General features: G+C 37.0%; 1 protein-coding gene across 11 annotated transcripts in view; it reads left to right on the top strand.

Moving 5' to 3' along the window:
- Nucleotides 1-27,500, top strand: part of LOC144967852 (angiopoietin-related protein 7-like) — a 227,243-nt gene that overhangs the window by 123,290 nt on the left and 76,453 nt on the right. For all 11 annotated transcript variants that reach the window (XM_078905567.1, XM_078905565.1, XM_078905568.1 and 8 more), the window contains one exon: nucleotides 3,302-3,992. In XM_078905567.1, coding sequence (XP_078761693.1) covers nucleotides 3,470-3,992 — 523 coding nt within the window. In that variant the 5' untranslated portion in view covers nucleotides 3,302-3,469. The remainder of the gene's footprint in view (nucleotides 1-3,301; nucleotides 3,993-27,500) is intronic.

Raw genomic sequence — 27,500 nt, 5'->3', positions numbered from 1 at the left:
AATGAAGCTAATATGAGCAATGTAAACACGTATTTCATGTTATGGTTTTGTTGTTGTTGTTGTTATTGTTGTCGTTGTATTTGGTTTCTAACATCGAAAATTAAATCATTATCAGAGGAGTTTTCTTTTATTTATCTAGTTTGTTCTTGCAACATTGTCTTTTTCAAGTATTTGTCTTTTTTTTCAGTTGAATGGGGTTAGGGCGTGGAGAATGGGATAATGAGGTCGAAAAGCGAGGCGGGTAAAGCGACTGGTGTTGTTTGGAATAATGAAGAGTTTAAAATAATGAAAGTGTAAAAGAATATCTAGTCTACATCCGTACCTTGAAAGAAATGCGTGTTTAAAATTTTGGCAAGAAATCTACTGCAAACATCGATCGATTGAAAAGCGACCCTTGAGCTTGTCAAAATTTCTGAAACCTGTGACTTACAGAAGTCCCAGGTTTAAGAGTTTTTGACAATATGCAGGGTTAATTATAATTGTTCGAATATTTGAAGAACGACTCTTCAGGCCAAACGTTTTTAAAAAAAAGCATTTTGTCATAGTACAATATTAAAGGATATAATGGAGTCGATAACGAAGCCAATGATTTTGTTATTGTTGACGGGTTGAATAGGAAAGTGCGATTCTTGTGTTCCTTTTTTTGTAAAAGTTTTCTTCCGTTTTCTATTTTTCTGTCCTTTGATGTCTCCACAGCTAACACTGGACAAAAAAAAATAGAGCTCTTATATAGTGCAATATCCACTAAATGTACTCAAAGCGCTTTACAAAGGGTCTGTGACCAACAGCAACACGAAACATGTAGAACAAGACATGAAGCTTGTTAGGCGATATTACAATTTTTCCGACAGAGACAACGCTGTTGACGACCAGGTACTCATTTTACACCTGATTACGGGGAGAGAATGTGAGTAAAGAGTCTTTTCCAAGGACTCAACTATGCACCGAGCGAGGCTAGAAACCAGAACTTTCTGATCCGAAAGCGAGTGTCAAGCAACAAAACCACACAGCCGTACATGGGACTGGTATGATATTTGTCACGGTTTCAGGAGAATTGTTTTAATGATTCTGCAATCTTCTAATGCTGCTCACACTACTATGTTAAGACGGTCTATCCAGGACTCAAACTCATTACCACACTCGTGCACCGTCGCAAACCTGCTCGGAAGCTTCGTCAGAACGCACTGTTCATAGATGTTCTGCGGTTTCGGGCTCTTGACCACTTTGGGTACATGTTGGACAGGTGGCAAGTCCCCACTGATGTAGTGAGGGTGCTGTTTAGCAGGTTCTCGACCGAAGCCGATTGGCTGCCTCCCAATTATGTCTCCTCTTGCTGGTGGAAAAGACTGGCAACTTCTCCCCCAGTTTCGAGGGGTCGATGTCCCCGCCCCCACGAGAGATTGAATTCGTACAAACCGACTTCCATCTCATATAAACAGCTCTGTGCGAAGTCGGGATGCTATGTGCAAGGGTTACTGAGGCTTATAGCGGAAATAACGTTGCTGTAGATTATAGTGTCTTACTCAAAGAATATCAAGCGATTCTCAGAGTTCGTCCAAGCTCTACTTACTGGCCTAATGGATCTGAAGGATCATTTTGTTTCCTTAATTTATTTGATCTAGACTAGTTATTGAACGTTTTGAGTTTAACTCACTCAATCCTAGAGATTTTTGCTACTTTTCAAAATTTGAAAAAAATGTATTAAAAATGAGCATGTACATAGATGTTTTTATTCAACTACCATCAACATGTAAAAATGAAAAACATTAGCAATGATACGACGCCTAGAATTTGTCTCAGAAAAATGTAATAAGCACGGGGTAAAAGTAACTCCAGGTATATTACGGATGTAGTCGGTGTAAGGGTTGAGTGAGTTAAAGACATTATGTATGTCACACTGTCTCAGTCTTGTTATATTATTATGTCAGATAGAAGATATTGAAAAACAAGACATCTTGATGTTGATTCATTTCAAATCAGAAAGTCAGTTATTTAGATTTATCCATTTAGTTATGATCATGAAATAGAAATGGAATGGTTAAAGAATGTAGGGTGATAATTACGACCCCCCCCCCCACCCCCCCCCCCCACCCCCCCCCCCACCCCCCCCCCCCAAAAAAAAAAAAGAAAACGAATAAATAAATAAATAATCATTCAATGACAGATTGGAAGTGAGGGTCACATTTGGTTATCTAATGTTTGTGTATTGGTATGTATATAAGTGTCTGTTTTTCCAACGACACACACACACACACACGCACACTCACATACTCACACACACACGCTTTGTCTGTATCTATATATTTATATATTTCCCTTTTTCTTTGCGTGTCTCACCGCGATTGTCATAATTATGCTGTCGTAAAAGAGCGAGGAGGACAAAACGACAAGAAAAAAAGAACTTGGTGAACCAGCTCGTGTCATGTTGATGGGATGCCGAGACAATAGAGAAGAAGACTTGAAAATAATAGTGAAAAAAATACCCAACAAATATGATGTGTGAGATTATAAAGTAGTGTAAAATGAAGCCAATAATAGTCTACTGTATTCTGACAAAACGACAAAATACATTTCGGTCAAAAATATTTTTCTTTAAATATAATAGAGTCTAGATTGATTAAAATGACCCCCGTTATGTTGAATTATCTTAAAGTTGATACTTCAAAAGAAATTTCGAGTTCAAAAATATTTGACAAGTTGGTGGCAACGTTAATTGGTCAGTAGCAAATGAAAATGAAGCATATTCTTTTTTGTCCACAATGTAGTAGTCTGTGGACAAAGGTATTGTGTTTAATGACAAGCTTAAATAGCTCAATTCTTGGTTTGTGTTATTTTTTGTTGTTATTGATTTCTTTTGTTTATTTTGGGTTTGTTTTTTTTCGTTGGGTTTATTTTCGCTTTGCTTTCCGACAACGGTTTTGGACATTTTCATGATATCAAATCGATAACAGAGAAAGGAAGAAGGATTAAAAGGATTTTTTAAAGAATGGAAACAGTAGGATGAAAATAATACGTTGTTTTGTTCTATGCAAGTTTTTATAAGAATACGTAATAATGATGATGATGATGATAATAATAATAAAATAATAATAATAATAATAATAATATAATATTATTATATATTATTATTATTATTTTATTATTATTATTATTATTATTATTATTATTATTATTATTATTATTATTATTATTATAGGAAGGCACTGACTTCTTGTTGATGAAGAACATTGAAATATACTAGTATGATCATGTCGTATCCTTTGTCATATCATAACGAATATACTGTTTCGTTTCTTTGCAGATTCAACCAGACCAACCCCTCCTTCAAAAGGATTTATATCAAAATCGTGGCAATCACTTTGATTGTTAAAACTGGATAACAAATTCAGTGTGTAATCAACCCCATTAGATAAATTCTGATTATTTATACTACATTTGATTTATACGCCGAATCCAATACAATTCAAACATGGAAATATCACAAATTCTTCGGATTTTATTCGTTGTCTGTCTCTGCATTTGTCTCTCCTTTGAGCAACGAGAAGACAAGCACATCAGAAAGTCTAGGAGAAAACGCAGAGGTTGCAAATGCGTCCAACGGTACATGTCTGAAGTTGACAAAATGATCGACGCCAAGCTCAGAGATTTCAAAGCCATGTACATTGTTCAGGGTCAGAAAGAGAAACGGCATGCTGAAACGCAGAGAATGAGAGACGCTCTTCTCAGACTCAGCGGAGACGTGGCCGAGACAAAGAATGCCCTGAGAATAATGACCAATAACCTGGAAGGCATGATGGGTGAGCTGGACAACACTCAAAAGGATTACGCTAAGCTGTCCAGGCGCATCAACCATATGGGTGGTGCTCTTGGAAACCTAACCAAGTACGTGGATACTATGGAGGAACGTCTGGCGTACCGGGCGAACGCCCTCATGGACAACGAGATCGCACAACAGGAGCAGAGCGGTGTGGAGACCAAGAAGATGCCCACACGTGAGTCAATTATTTTACATTATCTCTTTTCTGGTGACACAGTCAATCTCATGATTTTTTTCTTATCTAACACTGTCTTTTCTCATGCAATTATCATAAATTAAACTGGAATAAATTTAGTGCTTCATTTATTCTCATATTACTTCGTACTCTCTCACCCAATGTTTCCAGCCTGAAAATAGCTTCAATCACGAAAGAACGTTTATGTGTGGAATGACAATTCTTTTAACCATTAAAAGCAAGATACTTAGGGTTTGATACTCGTTGCATTTAGAATTTCGAGTTGTGCGTTTACAACCGCAATGCTATTGTTGCTGTTGCTGATTTAAATATTCTTGTTTTATTTGGTTCTCTGACAGGATTTGGCGAAATATTAGCTTGGGAAATTGTCTTAGACTTTTCAGTGTGATCAAGGTAATAATAGAATTACATACCAACGCTTTTTTTTTGTGGGGGGGGGGGGGGGTGTTTATTTTTAGGAAAATCAGATGTGTGTACGGTATGAATAGTCGTACTTGAACGCCTTCTATTTATAAAAGAATAATAATTATCTCGTACAATTTTTGCACAATATTTAGGGATATGTCCAATGGGTTCATATTGAGCACGCGTACTCCGCGAGAGCGACGTGTGATGAATGAGTGGGGAATAGCACAGTATCGTAAACATCTTTTGGGAATGTGTAATCGTTTTACAGCAACAAATCATGTGATCGATGACCAGGTTGGACGAAAACAAGAATATAGATCGCTCATTGGGAGTGATCAATATTCATATTTTCGTCTAACCTAGTCATCTGTCACATGATTTGTCGCTGTACAACGAATGGGCATTCTCAAAAAATGTAAACACGCTGCTGAGCAAAATGACCAATTGTGACGTTGGGTATTTCTAAAACACTTTTTCACTTTGTATGTCATTTTGAACAGACTTTGTTATGTAACCAATGGTCTCGAGCACATGGAAATGTAATATAGACTTTCCCCATTCTTTTAGTTTTTTTGATAACCAAGGAACGAGACCCTATTATTACTATCACTGTAAGAAAAACTGTATTACATAATAGATAATAGTTTAAATGGTGAAAACTGATTTACATTGTATTTTCCACTTTTTCAAACTTTTTTTTTTCTTGCTTTACAAACATCAATTTCGAAAGTGCCATCAACAGATAAGGGTATCTCGGCACCTCCATTTGTGAACCACTCGACTCATAAACATGATATAAACATAACGTAACGAAAATAAACATTTAGAGAGAACGTTGCTATGAATCAACTCAGCAATGCAAATTTATACAACGTCTCGTAGAATTTCAATGAAGATTATTTCCCATTATTTTTGCATTGACTCCATTCTCTTCACTTTTAACTCCATTCTTCTTTTATTTGTTTATTTATGTCGCAATGGATAAATGTTTATTCTTGTCAAATGTCTGTGAATTCCATTGCCTGTGGAAAGTTGTAGTGTTGCTAATGACGCCATTAATCAGAGGATGCTGAGACCGTTGTATACATTAACTTGTTGTCATCGTGTTGTGGTTTTGTTAATTCCCTGTATTGTGTGAAGGAATGGCACACACACATACACAGACTCTGAAATAAACATTGTGCTCTCTATGTTTACATGGAGTATACAATGATGTGTTAGACACAATGCTGGTTATAAATGTTTGTACGTTTTGGACTGTTATATCTTCTTTCATTTCCTTTCTCTTCCCCTCCCACCTATCATTCTCTCTCTTTCTCTCTTTCAATCTATCTATCTATCTATCTATCTATCTATCTATCTATCTATCTATCTATCTATCTATCTATCTATCTATCTATCTATCTATTATCTATTATTATTATCTATTTTTATATATATATATATATAATATATATATACAGAGAGAGAGAGAGAGAGAGAGAGAGAGAGAGAGAGAGAGAGAGAGAGAGAGAGAGAGAGAGAGAGAGTTAGATAGATTACGACCACATAAGTCTTTATTGAACACTCTTAAGAGAATAAATTTGCCCTTGTTCCTTGCAAATGCCAAGCTCACGACACTCGAAGTCTGTGCACTCCTAGCCGTATAATATTAATCTCCCGTTCCACTGCACTGCACTGATGAGACCTAGTACGTCAAATAGTAGTCTACACATTAAGAGATAGATAGGTAGATAAATAGATAGATAGATAGATAGATAGATAGATAGATAGATAGATAGATAGATAGATAGATAGATAGATAGATAGATAGATAGATAGATAGATAGATAGATAGATAGATAGATAGATAGATAGATAGATAGATAGATAGGTAGGTAGATAGATAGATAGATAGACAGATATGTATGTATCTACCAATCTATTTATCCATCCACCTATTCACCCATCCATCCACCTGCCTAAAGAGTATCTATCTATCTCTGTATCCATCCATCTATCTATCTATCAGTCTACCTATATCGATCTATTTATCTATCTATCTATATGTCTGTCTGTCTGTCTATCTCACTCTCTCCTCCCATATCACCTTCTACATCTCACGATCTCACCCTATCTTTCCCTGCCATTTAATCGTACAGGTTCACACACAAACGCGCGCACGTACACGCACAAGAATTTGCTCACAGATTTTAACTTCCAGCACACTTTATCAGACTTCAAAGACAGGATGGAAGTGTTAAAAAACACACACATTACTTATCTCATTCGATAAGTATTTTATAAGTACCGCATGAAGGTTACGGCGATTTCAATTTCACACGGTCTTGGATTAACTCTTTTGAGTCGGCGTTTGAGTTTATTTTAACTTGAGATCAGAACTTACCATTTCCCCTAAAAGACAAAGCTATCGATGCGTCTTGGCGTCTCGTAATCCAGAGTCTCATCGCCGTTACTTCTTTGTTAAATTCGATTAAATCTTATATTTTCACATTACGAATAGAATGACAATATTTGATTTAAAAGAAGATCTCATCGTTAAAGGGTTAATGTTGGAGAAGGGGTTGTAAAATGTGATAAACAACACTTTACGAGTTCTTATACATAGTATGCGCTTGACTAAGAAGCTCACAACATTGCCATCCGGAAGTATAACGGACCAACACACAAAGCTGTGTATATCCATGAACGTTTATAGACTGGTTAATAAGATTTAGTGAGAATTACTCATAATCGCGGATGGCAATAAATAATAACAAAGAGCCGAGTGACGTCAACTTTATACTATCTATAGATAGAATGAAGTTGACGCCACTCTGGTCTTTGTTATTGTTGTTATTGTTGATACTGACGGTTTTATGTTACAGAAACCTACATATAATTACCATTCTATCATTTTTATTTAAATGTCATGTTCAAGTATGCGAAAAGATTAGTCTTTATTTTGTTAGTTTTAGGCACCGTTGTCAACTAATTATTAATGTCGACTGACACGTACATCCAGAATTAACGCATACCGACTAACACACTTACGCACGCAGAATGAAAAAAAACCCCATAATATTACCAATACAATCAACAATCTCCAACTCACATACATGGCCGCGCACAATATAAAGCAAAAACAACAAACAAACCAATGAACATATAGATAATATGCGTTTGGCTAAGAAGTTCACAATATTGCCATCCGGAAGTAAAACTCATAACATCCGCCAGCTGGAAATAACACACAAAACTATAGATAGAATGCGCTTGGCCAGGGAGTTCACAACATTGCCATCCGGAAGTATAACGGACCAACACACAAACTCTGTGTAACCATGAACTTTTGTAGTCTTGTTAATACAGTTTAGTGAGAACAACTCACACACGCGGATGGCAAAAACAATAACAAAGGCCTGAGTGACGTCATCTGCATACTATCTATATCTTAAACCTTTATATAGTCTGATTAATACATTTAGTGAGACCTACTCATAAAAATGTCTGGCTAAAAACAATAACAAAGAGTTGAGTGACGTTAATTTCGTTCCGTCTTTTGAAAAAGAAGCGTTTTGTCAGAGTATACCCGTTTTGAGTTCACATCATGACCTAGAATGTAGGTAAAACTACCCATCTACTGCCATTATGGAAAACAATTCTCCGCTTGAACTTTAACATCCCCGGGGCGGTCCTCCCAACCTCTCAACACTCGAGGGAGCCCTTAAATTCATGACCCATTTACTTAGTTATCCTGTCGTCATAACTCGTTGGCTTCTAGAATATTCGTTGTTATATTACAATGTGATGATGGGTTATGATGGATGGTGAATGATGGGGTAGATGTAACCCGAGTTCTATGGTGATGATTTAGCTAGTTACGGGTTGAATTCTTGAGTCTCGTAGTTTGGTATACAAAGTCCAGAACTTTTGTCACTCTACTTTGCAGTCCTCGTTTGTAGAGCAGTAGTATAGCTTATATTATAATCAAAGAGGGGGCGAGGCGTAAAGATAATGATGAAGCTGATGATGATGATGATGATGATGATGATGATGATGATGATGATGATGATGATGATGATGATGGTGATGATGATGATGAAGATGATGATGATGGTGATGATGATGATGATGATGATGATGATGATGATGATGATGATGATGATGATGATGATGATGATTTTGATGATGTAGCGACAACGACAACGACGACGACAATGAAGAGTCTATACGTGAAACAAATATATATTGTGAATTATGGATGTCAAGTGTGTGTGTCTTGATGTCTGTGTGTCTACATGTGAGTGAGAATTTATCATTATGCGTATGTGTGAGTGTGTGTTTGTTTGTGTGTGTGTGTGTGTGTGTGAGAGAGAGAGAGAGAGAGAGAGAGAGAGAGAGAGAGAGAGAGAGAGAGATGCAGTTAAAACAAAAGGTCTAAAAGCTTTATAGATAGAATGCGCTTGGCCAAGGAGTTCACAACATTGCCATCCGGAAGTATAACGGACCAACACACAAACTCTGTGTAACCATGAACTTTTATAGTCTGGTTAACATAGTTTAGTGAGAACAACTCACAAACGCGGATGGCAAAAACAATAACAAAGGCCTGAGTGACGTCATCAGCATACTATCTATAAGAGCTCCTTATGCCTTCCGACGTAAATATGCCAAGCTGTATTTACGGAGATTTCATACGTCAAAGCAGATGTTATCTGCGGATTGCATTTCGAAAATAAATAAAACTAAAAGCTTTTATAAATATGTTTTAACATCTCATCTGATTCATGTCGCGTCGCAAAGACGTGTGATCGTGAGAGCGTAGCCATCGTTAACTTATAATGTAGCCTGACTCTGACCATAGAATGACGTGAAAAGACAAGTCTTGGGCCACAAAAGAAAACAAATCGTGAGTTGTTTTTCACTAGGTTAACGAAGGCCACGGTTCCAGTGTCAGGCTGTAGCCATCTTTAAGTTATAGCCTGACACTGACCAAAAATGACGTCAAAATGCCAGTCTTTTGCCACAAAAGAAAACAAATCGTGAATTGTATTCAATTGTTCAACCAATGAAATAACTTGTTTCCATGAGCTCTACTAACGACAACTCACTAAGCGGTGCAAAAACCAAATAATGACGTCAAACTGTCAGTCCTTTTGGATTTCAGTATCAGGCTATAAGCATAACGATGGCTACCCACTGAGACCCAAATTGACTGGTCTTTGGACGTCATTATTTGGTTTTTACACCGCCTTTGTGGTGTCGTTAGTAGTGCTCATGGAAACAAGTCTGTTGACGTCATTTTTCGTCAGTGTCAGGCTATAAGTTAACGATGGCTACGGTGAGAGACCGTAGCCATCGTTAACCTATAGCCTGACACTAAAAACCTCTAGGACTTACAGTTTGACGTCATTTATTAGTTTTTTTGCACCGTCTAGTGAGTTGTCATTAGTAGAGCTCAAGGAAACAAGTGATTCCGTTGGTTGAACTATTGAATACAAATCACGATTTGTATTCTTTTGCGGCTAAAGACTTGTCTTTTGACGTCATTTTTCGGTCAGTGTCAGATTATAAGTTAGCGATGGCTACGAAGAGACTTTTTTGTTGGTAAATTTCGTCACATCCTGCATTTAAGTATAATACTCACAACAATTCCTGCGAGTTGAGACGAACCTACACACAAAAACTATGTTGGAACTTAAATGTTTATAGTCTGATCGTGGCCTTTGTAAACCATTGGCCTGACATTGACCAGCAAATGCCGTCAAAAGAGAAGTCTTTGGCCACAAAAGAAAACAAATCGTGAGTTATATTCAACAGTTCAACCAATGGGACCACTTGTTTCCTTGACCACTACTAAAGACAACTTACTAGGCGGTTCACAAACCTAAAAATGATGTCAATATATGGGTCTTAGCGTAGCTATCGTTAACTTATAGCCTGACACTAGAACCCACTTGGACTTATTGCTTGACGTCATTTTTTTTAGGTTTTTGCACCATCCAGTGAGTTGTCGTTAATATAGCTCAAGGAAACAAGTGATTCAATTGGTTGACATATTGAATACAACTCACGATTTGTTTTCTTTTGTGGCCAAAGACTTGTCTTTTGACATCATTTTTGGCCAGGGTTTGGCAAAATAGTTAACGATCTGTTCGTAACGTAGGAAGAATCTGCTTTTGACTTTGACTGTAACACACGTTACCCCACCAAACTCAATCGAGATTGAGTACGCGGCTACAGTAAGACGCCCCACAATGCAAGCAGTTTTCATAATAATATAGGCCTACTGAGTTTCTGAATCAATTAGCTCCGTATCTCTCCACTACTCACTTGTTATCAAAATGGGCGTTTTCCATCCTAGCATCTTGGTAATACAAATACAAATACAAGTCTTGTTGACACAAGCATTTTTTTGGCTATATTTTATCTAGGAATCTCACGACGCCTTTTAGAATGCAATATAAATAATTAGACGTGATAAAGTAGTTGATAGGGTACGAGACTGTATACAAGAATCTGCCGTACTCTGGAAAAACCCATATTTTAAAATTTGGCCAGAAAACTCGTCCTTCAGATTATATCGATCGATTTAAATTACCTTCATCTTGGCAACAACAAAAAAAGACTCCTAAGTCGCGAAGTCCCAGGTTTGAGAGGTTTTATTTGTTGCCAAGATGAGGGTCATTTAAAATCGATCGATATTTGAAGGACGAGTTTTCTGGCCAAATTTTTCAATATGGGTTTTTCCAGAGTACGGCATTAATGTGATGGCATGGAACGGGGAAATGAATGTACTTGTTATTGTTGTGATTCTTATCAAAGGGAAAATGCGTGAACGTGAATGAGAGTATAGAAACATTATGCAATAATATTATAATGCCTGAAGAAACTTGATTTATGATGATGCAAAAATTGTCGGCAAATAGACTTTCAGTAATTTTATTTATAATGCGTGACTTTCTATTGACAAGGCAGAGATAAAGAAGTAATATTTCGGCAAGTGTTCATGGGTGTGCATAATTATTTAGTGTGTTGTGTTATGTGTGTGTGTGAGTATGTCTGCGTATGTGTGTGTGTGTGTGTGTGTGTGTGTGTGTTGTGTGTTGTGTGCGTCTGTATGTGTTTGTCAGGAAATAATTTTTTATGGTAGGACAAGAATATGTAGATGGGTGTGGATGAACACATTCAGAACCTTGTCTCTGAAATTAGAATAATGTGTATGTTTCTGTTCGTAAGAGTTGTGTGTAATAATATGTGTGTATGTGTGTGTGTGTGTGTGTGTGTGTTTCGGTGTGTGATGCAGATTTGGGGGTGAGCGTATTTTATCAGTTATGATTTCCTCATTGCGCTATAAAATACTCTAGGAGGTTGCACGTGCCCATAGATAACTTTGGGTGTTTGTGTTTAATATGTGCTTGTGTGTGTATCTGTGTGTCTGAGAGAGAGAGAGAGAGAGAGAGAGAGAGAGAGAGAGCGAGAGAGAGAGAGAGAGAGAGAGAGAGAGAGAGAGAGAGAGAGAGAGAGAGAGGGAGAGAGAGCGTGTTTTTGTGCGTTTATAATTGTCCAAAACAAAGATAATATTTAATCAATAAGTAAAACTTTAAGAATCTCTAAATTCAATAACTGGGGGATTATGTAATATTCAATAATAATTAACTGTCACCATTGATATCAGAGTTTTGAATCGATAATGATATTTACAATATTTTCAATATATTTACCCCGTGCTTTCATTTTCCTGAAGTATCGATAACGTGTAAACACCTACGCGTCAGTCATTCGAATCGATACCCTGTCCCAGGCACATGTTATCATAGAAAATAATATCGATGTTTTAAGTAGCTTTTTTGATATTTTATACTTTTTGATGTTGACGTTTGGTATTTGCCTTTACAATGAAATGTTTATCTTTTACTTTGTCTATGTTGTTGAAAATAATTATTAAGCACGGTTTTTATTTTAATAGAGAAATATGACATTGATATCGCCTATGAATGTAATGCTTTCTCCTATCATCACTTATTTAGTTACTTTTATCATCATTACTTCATTTTCGTCGTCATCATCATCATCATCATCTTCATCATCATCATCATCATCATCATCATCATCATCATCATCATCTTTGTCGTTGTCGTCGTCATCAACATCATCATCATCATCATCATCATCATCATAATCATCATCATATAATCATCATCGTATTGTTCAAAGAGTCAGGTTTGATCAGTTGATGGTCATTTAAATATATTGATACTGGAGTAAATAGTCGGACCGAAATGGAAAAGTTTTTGTTGTAGTACAGTCAGAGCCTTCCTAAACTAAAGACCTGATACTGACCAAACAATTACGTCACAAAAGAAGTCGATGATCGCCAAACGAAATGAAAAATGATTTGTTAGAATCAAATAATTCTATTGCTGAGCTATTGATTACAACTCACAATTAACTTTTTCTCCTGATCGTATTCTTTTATGACGTTTTACTTTTCGCTTTTTTTTCTGGTTAGTATCGGGCTTTCAGTTAACGATACCGCAGTGTGAACAACTCACTCACTCAATCCGTAGCCATCGTTAAATTTTGAGCTTTTTTATATAGCGCAATATCCACTGAAAATGTGCTCAAAGCGCTTTACAAGGGGTCCCTGGTCAACAGCAACATTTAACATGTAGGACCGGACATGTCGCCTGTCAGGCGATATTACAATTTTTCGGACAAAGACAACGCTGTTAACGGCCAGGTACTCATTTTACACCTGAGTACGGTGAGAGAATGTGAGTAAAGAGCCTTTTCCAAGGACTCAACTATGCGCCGAGCGAGGCTCGAACCCAGGACCTTCCGATCCGAAAGCGAGTGTCATACCACAAGACCACATAGCCGCACTTATAGCTTGACCCATATTTTGACGTCATTTTTAGGTTTGTGGACCGCCTTGTGAGTTGTCTTTAGTAGTGGTCAAGGAAACAGGTGATCCCATTGGTTGAACTGTTGAATACATGCCACGATGAGTTTTCTTTTGTTGGTCAGTATCAGCGTAGCCATCGTTATGTTATAGCCTGACACTGAAATCCAAAAGGACTGGCAGTTTGATGTCATTATTTGGTTTTTGCACCGCCTAGTGAGTTGTCGTTAGTAGTGCTCATGGAAACAAGTTATTTCATTGGTTGAACTATTGAATACAACTCACGATTTGTTTTCTTTTGTGGCAAAAGACTGGCATTTTGACGTCATTTTTTGGTCAGTGTCAGGCTATAAGTTAAAGATGGCTACGACATAAGGCCATGTGAGTTAACGAAGGCCACACTCAATTTGAGCAGTGTGGTGCTTGAGGCAACAGCAAGTGATCGCCAATGTCCTCGGTTTTTCTCATCAATCTGAGAACCTGGGTTTTTAGTTCTTCCTGGAAAATTTTCCTCCAGGTCTTTTTTTAGGTCCACCTCGGTTCCTTTTTCCTTTTGGAGTCCAGCGTAACGCTGTTCTTGGGATGCAATCTGCTGGCATCGTGCAGACATGACTGAATCGTGAACAAGGACAATGATAATATATTTTCGAGCCCTATTTGTTTACACATGGTTTACACAAATTTCAAGAACTGGACCATCTTCTTATATTTTGTGTATTAATGTATTAAAGAAAAATATTATGGGACAGCGTGCCATTTGGCTGACACTAGAACCCTCTAGGACTGGCCGTTTGACGTCATTTTTTAGGTTTGTGTAGCGCCTAGTGAGTTGTCGTTAGTAATAGAGCTCAAGGAAAGAAGTTATGTCATTGGTTGAACTATTGACTACACAACTCACGATTTGTTTTCTTTTGTGGCAAAAGACTGACATTTTGACGTCATTTTTTGCTCATTGTCAGGCTATAACTTCACGATGGCTACGCTCTGTCATATAGCCTATGAAAAATTGTTTTATAAAGAGAATAATTGTTTGCTATCCTTTATAGACTGCTCATCTCTCGGAAATACTTTCCGACAGATCTAACACACCCAGCTACCCAGTCACCGATGGCAGAATATACCTGTCTCAACTTACAACCTGCACCCAAAATCGATACCGGCCCGCTTTGCCTTGTAAGACCAGTGCTTTAACACCTGAACCATCAGAATTCCCTTCTCCACATGATAAGCCTCTCATCAAACAGACAAATAGGCCGCCCTTCTCAATCAATACGTAGAAAAATGGGGATTGTTTACATTGTCTGTCAGTGCCTATCCTCCTGTAATGACAGGTAGATTGGATGGAGCAGGGATGATTAGGGATCATAATATATCTTTCCGTGAAGAAACAGCTGACTCATAATAATATGCGTAACTGAACAAGGTTCGATATTGAGTACAGTAGTCAAATTGCTACCCTGGTTCATCTATTCATTTGGATAGTGTTTTGTGGTGGGTCTGATGCCATTTAGGCGGAGGGGAGGGGGGGGGGGCGGGGGGTTGCCATCCATTTTTATGAGATTTCTCACTAAACTGTTTTAATCAGACTATGAACTTTCAATGTTACTCATGTTGTGAGTTTCTAAGTCAAGCGCACAGCATCTACATTGGAAGGGTTGCATTTAACGGTTGCCTTACTTTTTGACATGGAAAATGGGAAAAATGCGCGTATATATAGTTCTAAATGAATATCTACCGTTTAAAAAAAAATATTCAGTGCATAGATTATGTTGAATGGTGAGGGCGTGTTCCATTGTGGAGACAAAATGCATCATCATCTTAATTCTCCTTCTCCTCCTCCTCCTCCTCCTCCTCCTCATCCTCCTCATCATCATCATCATCATCATCATCATCATCATCATCATCATCATCATCACCATCATCATCATCCTCCTCCTCCTCATCATCATCATGATCATCTTCATCATCATCATTAGCATCATCAACATCATCAAGTTGTTGTATCATCACCATCTTTATCACCTTCATTTTCCGCGATCCATGTTAACCCAGGCGAGAAAACCTCATAAGTTGGGGATTGTTTTTGAAAGCACAACCAAGTATTTAGTATTCTGATGAGTATCCGGCGTCCAGTCACGTGACTACATCTCTCATTGTAGTAAACTCAGATCCTCAATGAACTTGACCCACAATGAATATACTAGACGACGAGGAACATGTGAATGATTAGAAGTGAATATAATACTGACGAATAGTTTTTCTTGACAATTGTGGCTATGTGGTCTAGTGGTATGACACTCGGAAGGTCCTAGGTTCGAACCTCGCTCAGCGCATAGTTGAGTCCTTGGAGAAGGCTCTTTACTCATATTCTCTCAACGTACTCAGGTGTAAAATGAGTACCTGACCATTAACAGCGTTGTCTCTGTCCGAAAAAATTGTATTATCGCCTAACAGGCGTCATGTCTCGTCCTAAATGTTAAATGTTGCTGTTGGCCAGGGACCCCTTGTAAAGCGCTTAGCACATTTAGTGGATATTGTGCTTTATAAAAAAAAGCTCAAAAGTCAATAGGCCAAGACATTTGCCATGTTGTCTTGTTATAATTGATTATTATTTTGTCTTACATTCGTTTTCAATGACGTCTAAAACAATATAAATAAGTCCTCAACTTTATAAAACAAAGGACTGTTCCTTGATCCACCACATTCGCACAAATATATACTCGTAATCTCAATCGTATTTCTTCGCCTAGTCATCATCTAGCTGTTCCCAATTCCAGTCCATAATATGGGCAATACTTGATAGTGTTTTGGTTTTGTACTGAATAGAATTGCTCTTTAATATTGTTTATTTTAACCCCTTTATCTCGAAAAATTGTGATTAATTTCCAGGACCTGGGTCAAAGTTACTCGTAAGTTTGTGTGTTAGGAACAGATGGATATTTCTCCAAGCTTCGCCAGGCATACTGTCATGTTGCGTATTTGACTTTTTAGTACTTCCTACCGACAGTCAACAGAGAGGGGATTGGAACAAGTAACAAGCCTCATCTGTTTGTCATTGTTGATGTATGCTGGAAAAGTGTTGCTTGCCATTCTTGCAAGTCAGTATTTCCGTTGAGAACACGACGGACATTCCGTACTTCGACAACTTTTTTTAAAAAATAACTTTGGCCAGACATCGTATTCTTCAAAAAGCTATTAATTAATTAAGATAAAACTTGACAAACAGTCAGTCTCAGGTTGAGTCTTTTTGATAATTTTTTGAAGGGGACTTGGAGGAGTTATCTTAATTGATCACTATTTGAAGTTAAACTCTTCTGGAAAAAAGTTTCAAAAAAAGTGTTTTGTCAAAGTATGGCAGACGGTGAGACGTGTGTCCCGAGTGAGTACATTAAGACAAAGGCGAAAACGTCATAACAACATCACTTGCTCATGTCTGTCTACCTTGCATGATTAATAGGATAATGATGGCCGGTGTTCGCTGACCCAGGAATGGACCTTAACCCTTCACCTGTGTGAAACACGATGATTTCTTTCAATGTGTAATTTCTGGCTTTTGCTTGAGGTGCTTAAATGAGTCAATAAGATGAAGAGAAAGATAAATTGAGTAACTGTATTTCGTATATTATACCAATTCCGAATGGGAAACAATTGAATGGAATCACGTGACTCGTCAGTTCATGTTTTCGAGTCTTTAACAGGCCAGACGTTTTGAAAATATGACTCGTATAAAAGGGGACATATATAGCAAAGTATTATTTTGTATGAAATGAGTCAATAAATGCTTCACATTTATAACTTTTATTTTTCTCTCCATATAATTTCTTTTCCTTCCTATTTGGTTTTAATCGCAGACTTACCCAGTTAACTGGCATGCTGTATTCTGGAAAGGCACATATTTCAAAATTAGGCCGGAAAACTCGTCCTTCAAATCAGCCGTTGTTTAAAAAAATACAGTCCTATATGCACTGGTAACAAAATAGCACATACTCTGTTATTCAATAAAACGGCAGAAATATCGTCGATTTTCGATTTAAATAACAATCTTGGAAAAAACACAAACTCCAAAAGAACTCTCAAAGCGGGGCCTTCGCGAGGTCTTCCTTAAAGTCCCATGTTTGAGAGATTTTGCCAAGATGAGGGTTATTTAAATCGAGCGATATTTCAAGGACGTGTCTTTCTAGAGAGTACGGCAGACTGGAGGTGAATCAGTTAAAAAAAAAAGATTATGAGAGTGATAAAAGTGATAAATTGGGTGTGAGTGGCGATCCATTCAAATCCAAGTCGTATCGCTGTGCTGAAAACAATAATAATATGTCATTTGAGGTAAAATCGAACGCCGCATGCAAAGGCTCAACGAGCGCGCGTGCGTTTGTATGTGCGTGCGTGTATGTGTGCCGGGTGATAGGTAAGTATGAAACAAATGGCCCGTGAAGTAAGTAGGTGGCAATGTGTATTCGCTCCTCCGCAATGCTTCGAAACACTTTTTATTCATTTAGACCACAATAAGTTTTCTATATACTGTATCGATTGATTAGGAAATTAACTATCAAATTGTCAAAATTACCAAGAAGCGTCAAATTTGTACTAGAGTCTCAGGTTTGGGAATTTTTACAATGTTGTCAATTTTTAAGTCATCTTTATTGGTCGATTTTTGAAAGCAAAAAAAAAAAAACAACAACAAAAAACTCCAAACAGCTTGAACATTTATATAGTTCATTACCCACTAAACAGGCACAAAGCGCTTTACAAGGGGTCCCAAGCCAACTGCAACACTAAACATGTATAGCGACACATGCCGTCGGTTATGCGATATATTACACTTTTATTCGCACAGAGACAATGCTGCCAACAGTCAGGTACTGATATAACTCCGGAGTGCGGTGAGAGAAAGTGAGTAAATAGCTTTTATCCAAGTACTAATTTATGCGGCCATTCAGAGAAGCACTCCAACCCTGGCCCTGTCGGCCCTAAGGCGTGTGTTATACCACTAGACCACATAGATGCCCAAAGGAAACAAGTTTTCTTGACCATAAAGTAAACAAGTGTGTTTTGCCATACTACAACAAAAAGGAGACTTAATATCTATAAGGGTTCGTCATGCTAGGCATTAATACTACAAGGTATCCATTGCTACCGTGTCATTCCTTCACATGAGTAAGCAAAACCACACGTACCGATGAACGGCGCAATATAATCATTATTATCTTTATTACTATTTATTATTATTATTATTATTATTATTATTATTATTATTATTATTATTATTATTATTATTATTTATTTTGTTGTATTATTATTTTTCTTCTTTTCTTCTTCTTCTTTTCTTCTTCTTCTTCTTCTTCTTCTTCTTCTTCTTCTTCTTCTCCTTCTTTTCTTCTTCTTCTTCTTCTTCTTCTTCTTCTTCTTCTTTCTTCTTCTTCTTCTTCTTCTTCTTCTTCTTCTTCTTCTTCTTCTTCTTCTTCTTCTTCTTCTTCTTCTTCTTCTTCTTCTTCTTCTTTCTTCTTCTTCTTCTTCTCTTCTTCTTCTTCTTCTTCTTCTTCTTCTTCTTCTTCTTCTTCTTCTTCTTCTTCTTCTTCTTCTTCTTCTTTCTTCTTCTTCTTCTTCTTCTTCTTCTTTCTTCTTCTTCTTCTTCTTCTTCTTCTTCTTCTTCTTCTTATTATTATTATTATTATTATTATTATTATTATTATTGTTGTTGTTGTTATTATTATTATTATTATTATTATTATTATTATTATCATCATCATCATCATCATCATCATCATCATCATCATCATCATCATCATCATCATTATTATTATATGTTACATTGCTAAGACCATTTTTAATGGCATAGTGCAATATATCTATGAGAGACGTTGCGGCCTATTGATTTGATTTGACAATCAGCTTGTAACCTTAGGTCCTTGATTCGAGTCCTATCCTTGGCCACTCAAAATTGGAGTTCTTGGAAAGATTCATTACTCATATTTTCTCATAATTCTCAGATTTGAAAGGAATACCTGTCTAGTAACAGAGTTCTTGAAATAAAATGTTTAACCATCTCATAGGCGTCACGTATCGTCCAACATGTTTCGTGCCCCTACTGCTGTTGATCTGAGACTCCATGTAAATAAATTTTAGCGCTTTTCGTGGATATTTTAATAAATTCATTTTAGATCATTTTTTTCTTCACATCACCTGTTTGTAATTTCATGTTCACTCGTCCAATGAAACGGTTAAAAGTTAAGTTAATGTTATTCTCACATTTTTCAACTCGTATCGGGTATGCCATCGCTTCTAAAATATTTAGTTTTTATACCTCCTGCCGGTTATTTAATTAACCATGAAACTAGAACAGATACAATTTCCTTTAATGATTCCATGCATGGCGAAATGTTTCTCCATGAGTTATATCTCTATTTAACATATTACTTCGATTATTCAATCATTAGTCAGTGTGTGTTTGTGTGTTTATGTGTGTGTGTGTGTGTGTGTGCTTGTGTGTGTTTATGTGTGTGTGTGATAGAGAGAGAGAAAGAGAGAAAGAGAGAGAGAGAGAGAGAGAGAGAGAGAGAGAGAGAGAGAGAGAGAGAGAGAGAGAATAATAATAATTTCTTCGGTCAAGAAAAAAGAAAAATGCCAAAAGCTGATCCAACCCGGGTTTTCCTGTCGATGAGAGCAAAACTTGTCATTCCTTGTTGTTTCTTATAACCTATACACACGAATATATCTTCAACATTTTAGAAGTTTGGTGTTCGACCGCGATGAAGTCATCCTGTTTTATATTTTATCTTATCTCCATTTCAATCATTTTTTACTCTGATTAATGTCGACACGATATAGGATACTATACAACACCCGGATAAAACCCACGTTAACAGCTGTGTGCAGGGTCAGGGCAATTTAACTTATTGGTAGGGTTCTCATGTAACAAAAAAACAAAACAAAAACAAAAAAAAACAAACAAACAAACAAAACAATCCTGAGCGTTTAAATAGGCCAAAATCCACTAAACATGCTCACAGCGCTTTATATAGTGTCCCTGACCAACAGCAACTCGTAACGTGTAGAACAAGACATGATGCCTGTTAGGCGATATTACATTTTTTCCCCCGACAAATTACAAAGGTTTCAACGGTCAGATACTCTTTTTTACACCTGAATACGGTGAGAGAATGTGAGTAAAGAACCTTTTCCAAAGACTCGACTCAGCTATGCGCCGAGCGCGGCTCGAACCAAGGACTTTTCAATCCGAAAGCGAGTGCCGTACCACTTGACCAAATAGCAATAGTAACCAACAAGGCAGCCGGTTTCGATCGCTGGTTAAATATTTAATTATATATATATATATATATATATATATATATATATATATATATATATATATATATATAATTATTGAATTTCGAATATAACCCATGTCTTTAGACAGAAGATTATGTATGATGGCTATAGTATTAGAGACAGCTCGTGTGAAGGTTTATGTAAACATAAGATGTTGTTGGATACAAGGAATCTGAGAGGTAAAAACTCCGTGGCGGGTCAGAGTTCAATAGAGTAATCAATCTGCTATTTTGACCTTCTTGTGTGGTCCTATCATGGAATGAAATGGGGTCCAGACTACGTTTCAGAAAACCAAACACAATTAATTAACATATTTTGGACATTTTTTTTTCGTTGGTTTGCGAGTAGTTTCATTACAACAATGAACCCTAAACAATTCGCTTCAACAGTCGTGACGTCACTTCCGCTGTAATGACGCAGAGTAACTTAGTAACTGGCTCTAAACTATCGTAACAATGGCGGACGCCCTTATGAAATATTTCTCCGACGAGCATAAAAGTGTATCCAGAGGAGAAAAACATTATAAATATGATCATGTTTTGACTTCTCATACATTCTGATCACATGACATGTGAAAAAGTTCTAGCCAACATGAAGAATAAAAAGTACCGATTTTCTTTGTTGAGAACCAAGCTACTCGTTGCTAGGTGACGTGACATCAGACTATTGAATCCAATTAGCTGGGAAAGAAAATGAAACATTGTTATGGACATCGATTGGACCATGATGAATTCGTAGAAATGTGCGCTATAAATGTAATGTTAATAGACATTCATTTATTTTCTCTCTGTGTCAAGCCTCCTCCCTAAGATTGCGCGTATGTGACCCCTCTTCTCAAAACGGTATTAAGTCGGGATGATAAAGATGCTGAAATTGGAATTTTTAGCCAGAAATATCACGCTTAAGTTGAGTTTATGATATGCTTTATAGAGGAGAAGGAATATCATATTTTTCTGTGCTTAATACCAACATTTTAAATTTTTGACCAGTTTCACTATAATCTGACTTTTTAGTATCTAGTCCATCCCGACATAATACGTGGTCACATATTCAACCCTTTTAGTTCTTTTATTGATAATTTTCACAACACCCGTCAAAATATTTTGAAATGTGTGTACCAGTTGTTACAATAATATTGACAGGTAATATTATAGGCTGTTTTTTTTTTAGTTTGTTTCGTTCGCTTGAATTTCGTATGCTGTTGTAGAAGGATAATATGGCGATTACGTAGAAGGATAATGATGAAGATGATAAGAAATCGACGATGGTGTCACTAATTATGAGTTGGCGATGATCATGCGAAAATAATATGTATGATGAGAACGTGATGGTGATTAGATGATGATGATGATGTGATAATGATGATGTGATGATGATGATGTGATGATGATGATGATGATGCTGATGATGATGATGATAACGTTGATGATGATGATGATGATGATGATGATGATGATGATGATGATGATGATGATGCTGATGATGATGATCACGACAACGACGGCTGTGGCTTGTGGTAATCTCTTAGAAATTTACCTGGCCAACATGCTTCCTTCCTTCTGATTATTTACGTCTTATTGACTTTGGAAAAGATTATAGATTCACGTTACAAACATCCGTTATTGGAGGATATATATATATATATATATATATATATATATATATATATATATATATATATATATGTATATTGTGTGTGTGTGTGTTTGTGTGTGTGTGATATGTATGTTATATATAATATTTCAAGGAGAGAGAGAGAGAGAGAGAGAGAGAGAGAGAGAGAGAGAGAGAGAGAGAGAGAGAGAGAGATGGAAGGGGTTGGGGTTGGGGGGAGGGGGCACGGAATGAACATGCGTAGTCTTTACGTAAAGACACATCCGTTCCCTTGATTAATCGATTTAGATTTTTGCAACTCGATCTCTACTTTTTCTGAGAAGTTTCACGGCATGGGTACCCATTTAAAATTTATTTTTAGGTGGTGATGGTGAAGTTCGGGGGGGGGGGGGGGGGGGGAGGGGGGGGGGCGGGTTCTGGGTTTGTTTATTTTTTATTTTGTATTTCTTTTTTTTTTAGGTTTCCTATCCATACTTTAGTATGTGTTTGCTTATTTGTGACTGTAAAATAATTTTTAAAAAGATTTTAAAGTGTTATTTCTGTATGGAATATTATGTTTTCTGGTACTTATAAATTTCCAAAGTCAGCTTGTCTATGACTTTTTTTTACAAGCAGATACGCCGGAAAGCACACGTATTCATATAAATTGTGACCCATCGTCTGAAAACGGTATATTCTGCCGGAATGAACTAGATGAAGAATGTTGACCAAAAAAATAAAGGGCAATATCCACTAAACGTGATCAAAGCGCTTTACAAGGTCCCTGACGAACAGCAAGACGTAACATAAAGAACAAGACATATTAGACGATATTTCAATTTTTCCGACAGAGACAAAGCAATTAACGGTTAGGTATCCATCTTACATCTGAGTACGGTGAGAGAACGTGAGTCAAGGACTCAACTGCTATGCGCCGAGCGACGCTCAAACCCAGATCTTTCCGATTTGAAAGCGAGTGCCATACCACAAGACCACCATCGCCGCAACAATAAAGTTATAATGGTCAGAATTAGAAAGTTATGCACTTCTAAGTTGAAGAAAAAAAATGCTTAATCTCGTGCGGCAATGTGGTCTGATGGTATGGCAATCGCCTTCGGACCAGTAGATCCTGGGTTCGAGTTCCGAGTGGTGCATAGTTTTGTCCTTGGAATAAGCTCTTTAGTCACATTTTCTGTCACCGTACTCAAGGTGTAAAATGAATACCGTAGTCTTTCTCCGGGAATATTGTAATTTCGCCTTACAGGCTTCATGTCTCGTCATACATGCTGGTGGCTAGGGACCTCTTATAAAGCGCTTTGAGGACGTTCAGTGGATATTGCACTATATAAAAGCTCAAGTTTTTTTTTCAATGAGGGCGTTGATTTTTAAATAAATCTAATTAGTTGAGCTCAAAAGTCTCCTTTATAATTACGATAATAATATAATATAATGAATTTATATAGCGCTTAGTTCCAATTAAGATTGCTCACTGGCGTTTAACATCAACACACGCTTTGATAATCACGCTCATTCCCATATAATACCATTTTGAGACGAAAAGTCACAATTATAATAATATGAACTGTTCCGATCAAACAGATACCCACGTGCACTAACACATCAACTCTTATAGACATAATATACACATTTCCAAACACTCACTAATGAACGCACGCACGCGTTTCAGGTCTAAGCGCACACACGCACGCCTTGATAGACAGGTAAATGTAAAAATTATCATAAAGGCGATGCAATGCAAGCTGCTGGAACGAGAGATTCCTGTGGTAAGATTATTCCGGAACACACATGATGTCTGTCTAGACGAGGCGACGGGGGATTTCAAAGATTTCCGTGTGGAAGACTCGTTAACTTTTAACTTTTTGCTTTCTGGTCCAATTACTTAGAAATCTTAGACGGTTTTAGAAGAGAGGGTAATTAAAAAAGATGAAGAGCAAAGGCATGTTAATATAAGGGGTGGGGATCGATTCAATGTGTGTTAGATTTTGCGTAATCGGTCCTCATGTGGGACGAATTAGGAATTTTGTGACTATGATGATGATGATGATGATGATGATGATAATAATAATAATAATAATAATAATATAATAATGATGATATAATATATAATAATAATAATAATAATAATAATAATAATAATAATAATAAAAGAATAAGAAGAAGGAAGAAGAAGAAGAAGAAAAGAAGAAGAAGAAGAAGAAGAAGAGAAGAAAGAAGAAGAAGAAGAAGAAGAAGAAGAAAGAAGAAGAAGAAAGAAGAAGAAGAGAAGAAGAGGAGAAGAGAAAGAAGAGAAGAAGAAGAGAGAAGAAGAGGAAGGAAGGAAGAAGAAGAGGAAGGAAGAAGAGAAAAGAAGAGAGAGAAGAGAGAGGAGAGAGAGGAAGAGAGAGAGAAGAAGAAGAGGAGAGAAGGAGAGAAGAGGAAGAAGAAGGAGAGGAAGAGAGAAGGGAGAAGAAGAGAGAGAGAAGAGAGAAGGAGAAGAAGAAGAAGAAGAAGAAGAAGAAGAAGAAGAAGAAGAAGAAGAAGAAGAAGAAGAAGAAGAAGAAGAAGAAGAAGAAGAAGAAGAAAAAGAAGAAGAAGAAGAAGAAGAAAAATTTAATAGTACATGGTAATTATATCGCGCATTTTGATCACTGTTTGATGCACAATGCACGTTACAAATAAATATACTAAAGTTACATATATAAAAGTATAGCACAATGATATCAATAGCAGCAGTGTATGTAATATCGTATCAATATCATGTAACGGTAAAAGGTCTAGTGCTTTAACAATGATTTATAGATAATTCAATAGTTTTGCTTCTCTTATCCTTCTGGGCAGGGCATTCCACACAAGGGGCCCAGCGTCGGTAAAGGGACGGCCGCCATAAAATGTGTAATTATATATATATATATATATATATATATATATATATATATATATATATATATATAGAGAGAGAGAGAGAGAGAGAGAGAGAGAGAGAGAGAGGGGGGGGGGGGAAGGGAGATTAAATGCGTTTGTGTTGTAGTGATCATTCATCGCGTTCCGCTCACAAAAGTGTCGAAAGTTTAATTATTAAGTAACCAAGCATGCGGCAGTGTGTTCATGTATGTATGTGTGTTTGTGTTCGTGTGTGTGTGTGTGTTTGTGTGTGTGTGTGTGTTTATGTTTGTGAGTGTATTCTACCAGCTCATCTAATCAACGATCTGTGCCATATCAGTCCGCACAAGGCTAATTAAAACCTGGGCTTGACGGCCGATATAAGAAGGGCTGTGATGATTGCATTCTTTGTAATAAACATAGCCTGGTTCTTAAGGTAGATTCACATAGGGCAGTATCGGAACGAAATACGCACGACTTGTGCATCGTTCGTGAAATAAATGCTGACTGCGGGAACTTTTTTTTTTTACAGGATTTTTCTTCTTATTTTTTTGTTTTTGCACCGCGGATTGTGACACATTTCAATGTCATTCAATTAACTATTGAACAATAATGATTCTACCAGCTTCGAAAAAAAAACAATATACCAAGCACAAAAGATTTCGGGCATCATCTGCCTTGCTTAGCAACTGGTCTTTTGGCAGGCGCCAAAGATGACGCGCGCCATACGTCGGTCATCATTCGTTGTCAATGACCACATTATTATGGGATCAGAGTTAGTTCTGTCATACAGTCGAATCGAATTCCACTTGCCATTGGATATATCATACAAATATAATAAATTGAGCTTTATATAGCGCAATATCCACTAAATGTGCTCAAAGCGCTTTACAAGGGGTCCCTGGTCAACAGCAACATTTAACATGTAGGACGGGACATGACGCCTGTTAGGCGATATTACAATTTTTCGGACAAAGACAACGCTGTAAACGGCCAGGTTCTCATTTTACACCTGAGTACGGTGAGAGAATGTGAGTAAAGAGCCTTTTCCAAGGAGTCAACTATGCGCCGAGCGCGAGGCTCGAACCCAGGACCTTTCGATCCGAAAGCGAGTGTCATACCACTAGACCACATAGCCACAAACAAACAACTGAGAAGTTACTCGCCATTATAAGTGACACCATCGTCGTTTTGATATCATCTTCGTCATTCTCCTGATCTTCTAATCGCCATAGTATTATCCTTCTACAACAGCATACGCAATTCAAGCGAACAAAACGAACTAAAAAACACCCTATAATATTACCTGTTAATACAAACAACTGTGAAGTTACTCGCCATTTGCCGCTTGCCACTGATGATAATATGAGGGTTAAACTATAAAATTGTACATCATCATGTTATTCAAATAAAACATTGTGACAATATTCATGACCTGGACAAATGATTACTGTTGTTAGGAATTGATTTTTGTCTGACAATTAATTAATTGCCCAAAGCCTCATAACGTTTATTTCAATAAATACAATCGGGCTGAAAAGTCCTTATACCTTATAATTTTCCGGTTCCAAAATCATTGGTAATGTGTATGCAACCAGCCATTCGGAGGACTAATAATAAATAGGTTACATAATGAATCATAAAGTGGCATAACTATTTTAGTAGCAGGGTGAGTAGGTAGATTATTAGGATAACGGGACGTAAAAGAGCTGGTGGGATGGATGCTATTTCTTGACGACCAGCCATCACTCTGAAACCAGTCGATCAATTACACAAGGTATGAATCTAGTCTTTCGGAAGCTTGGTTTTACACGTCCAATGAGATTGGTATCAGTTTTTTTTTTTTGGACATCACACATTTATTGTTCCCTATTACATACAACAACAATTTGAAAAAGTTTATAAAGCGGTAGCAAAGTGCCAGAAAATAGCCAGTGGCATGTGGCAAGCAAGTGCCTTTCTATGTCTTTCTATGTCTGACGGCTACCCTGTAAGTCCCCATTACAACGTTCCAACTGTCTGTAGTAATCAGACATGTAACAGCTTTATAACAGAATAATAAAGGTGTGTTGAAATCATATTATATAAACAACGTTATTGTTGGAAAGCGTTTGATTGTTTCACCTTTAAAGTCGATTTTATTATAAATTGTTAATACCGATTATCCTGTTATTTAGCGGGGTACATATTATTTCCATACCGGAAACGAAGTTTCCTGCTGCATGTGCTACTACTACTACTACTACTACTACTACTACTACTACTACTACTACTACTACTAATACTACTACTACTACTACTACTACTACTACTACTACTACTACTAATACTACTACTGCTACTACTACTACTACTACTACTACTACTACTACTACTACTACTTCTATAATAAT

Source organism: Berghia stephanieae, chromosome 3 (genome assembly GCF_034508935.2).
Source record: "Berghia stephanieae isolate SIO BIC M18660-M18661 chromosome 3, UCSD_Bste_1.3, whole genome shotgun sequence".
NCBI lineage: Eukaryota > Metazoa > Mollusca > Gastropoda > Nudibranchia > Aeolidiidae > Berghia > Berghia stephanieae.
This window is presented reverse-complemented; position numbering and strand designations above follow the sequence as displayed.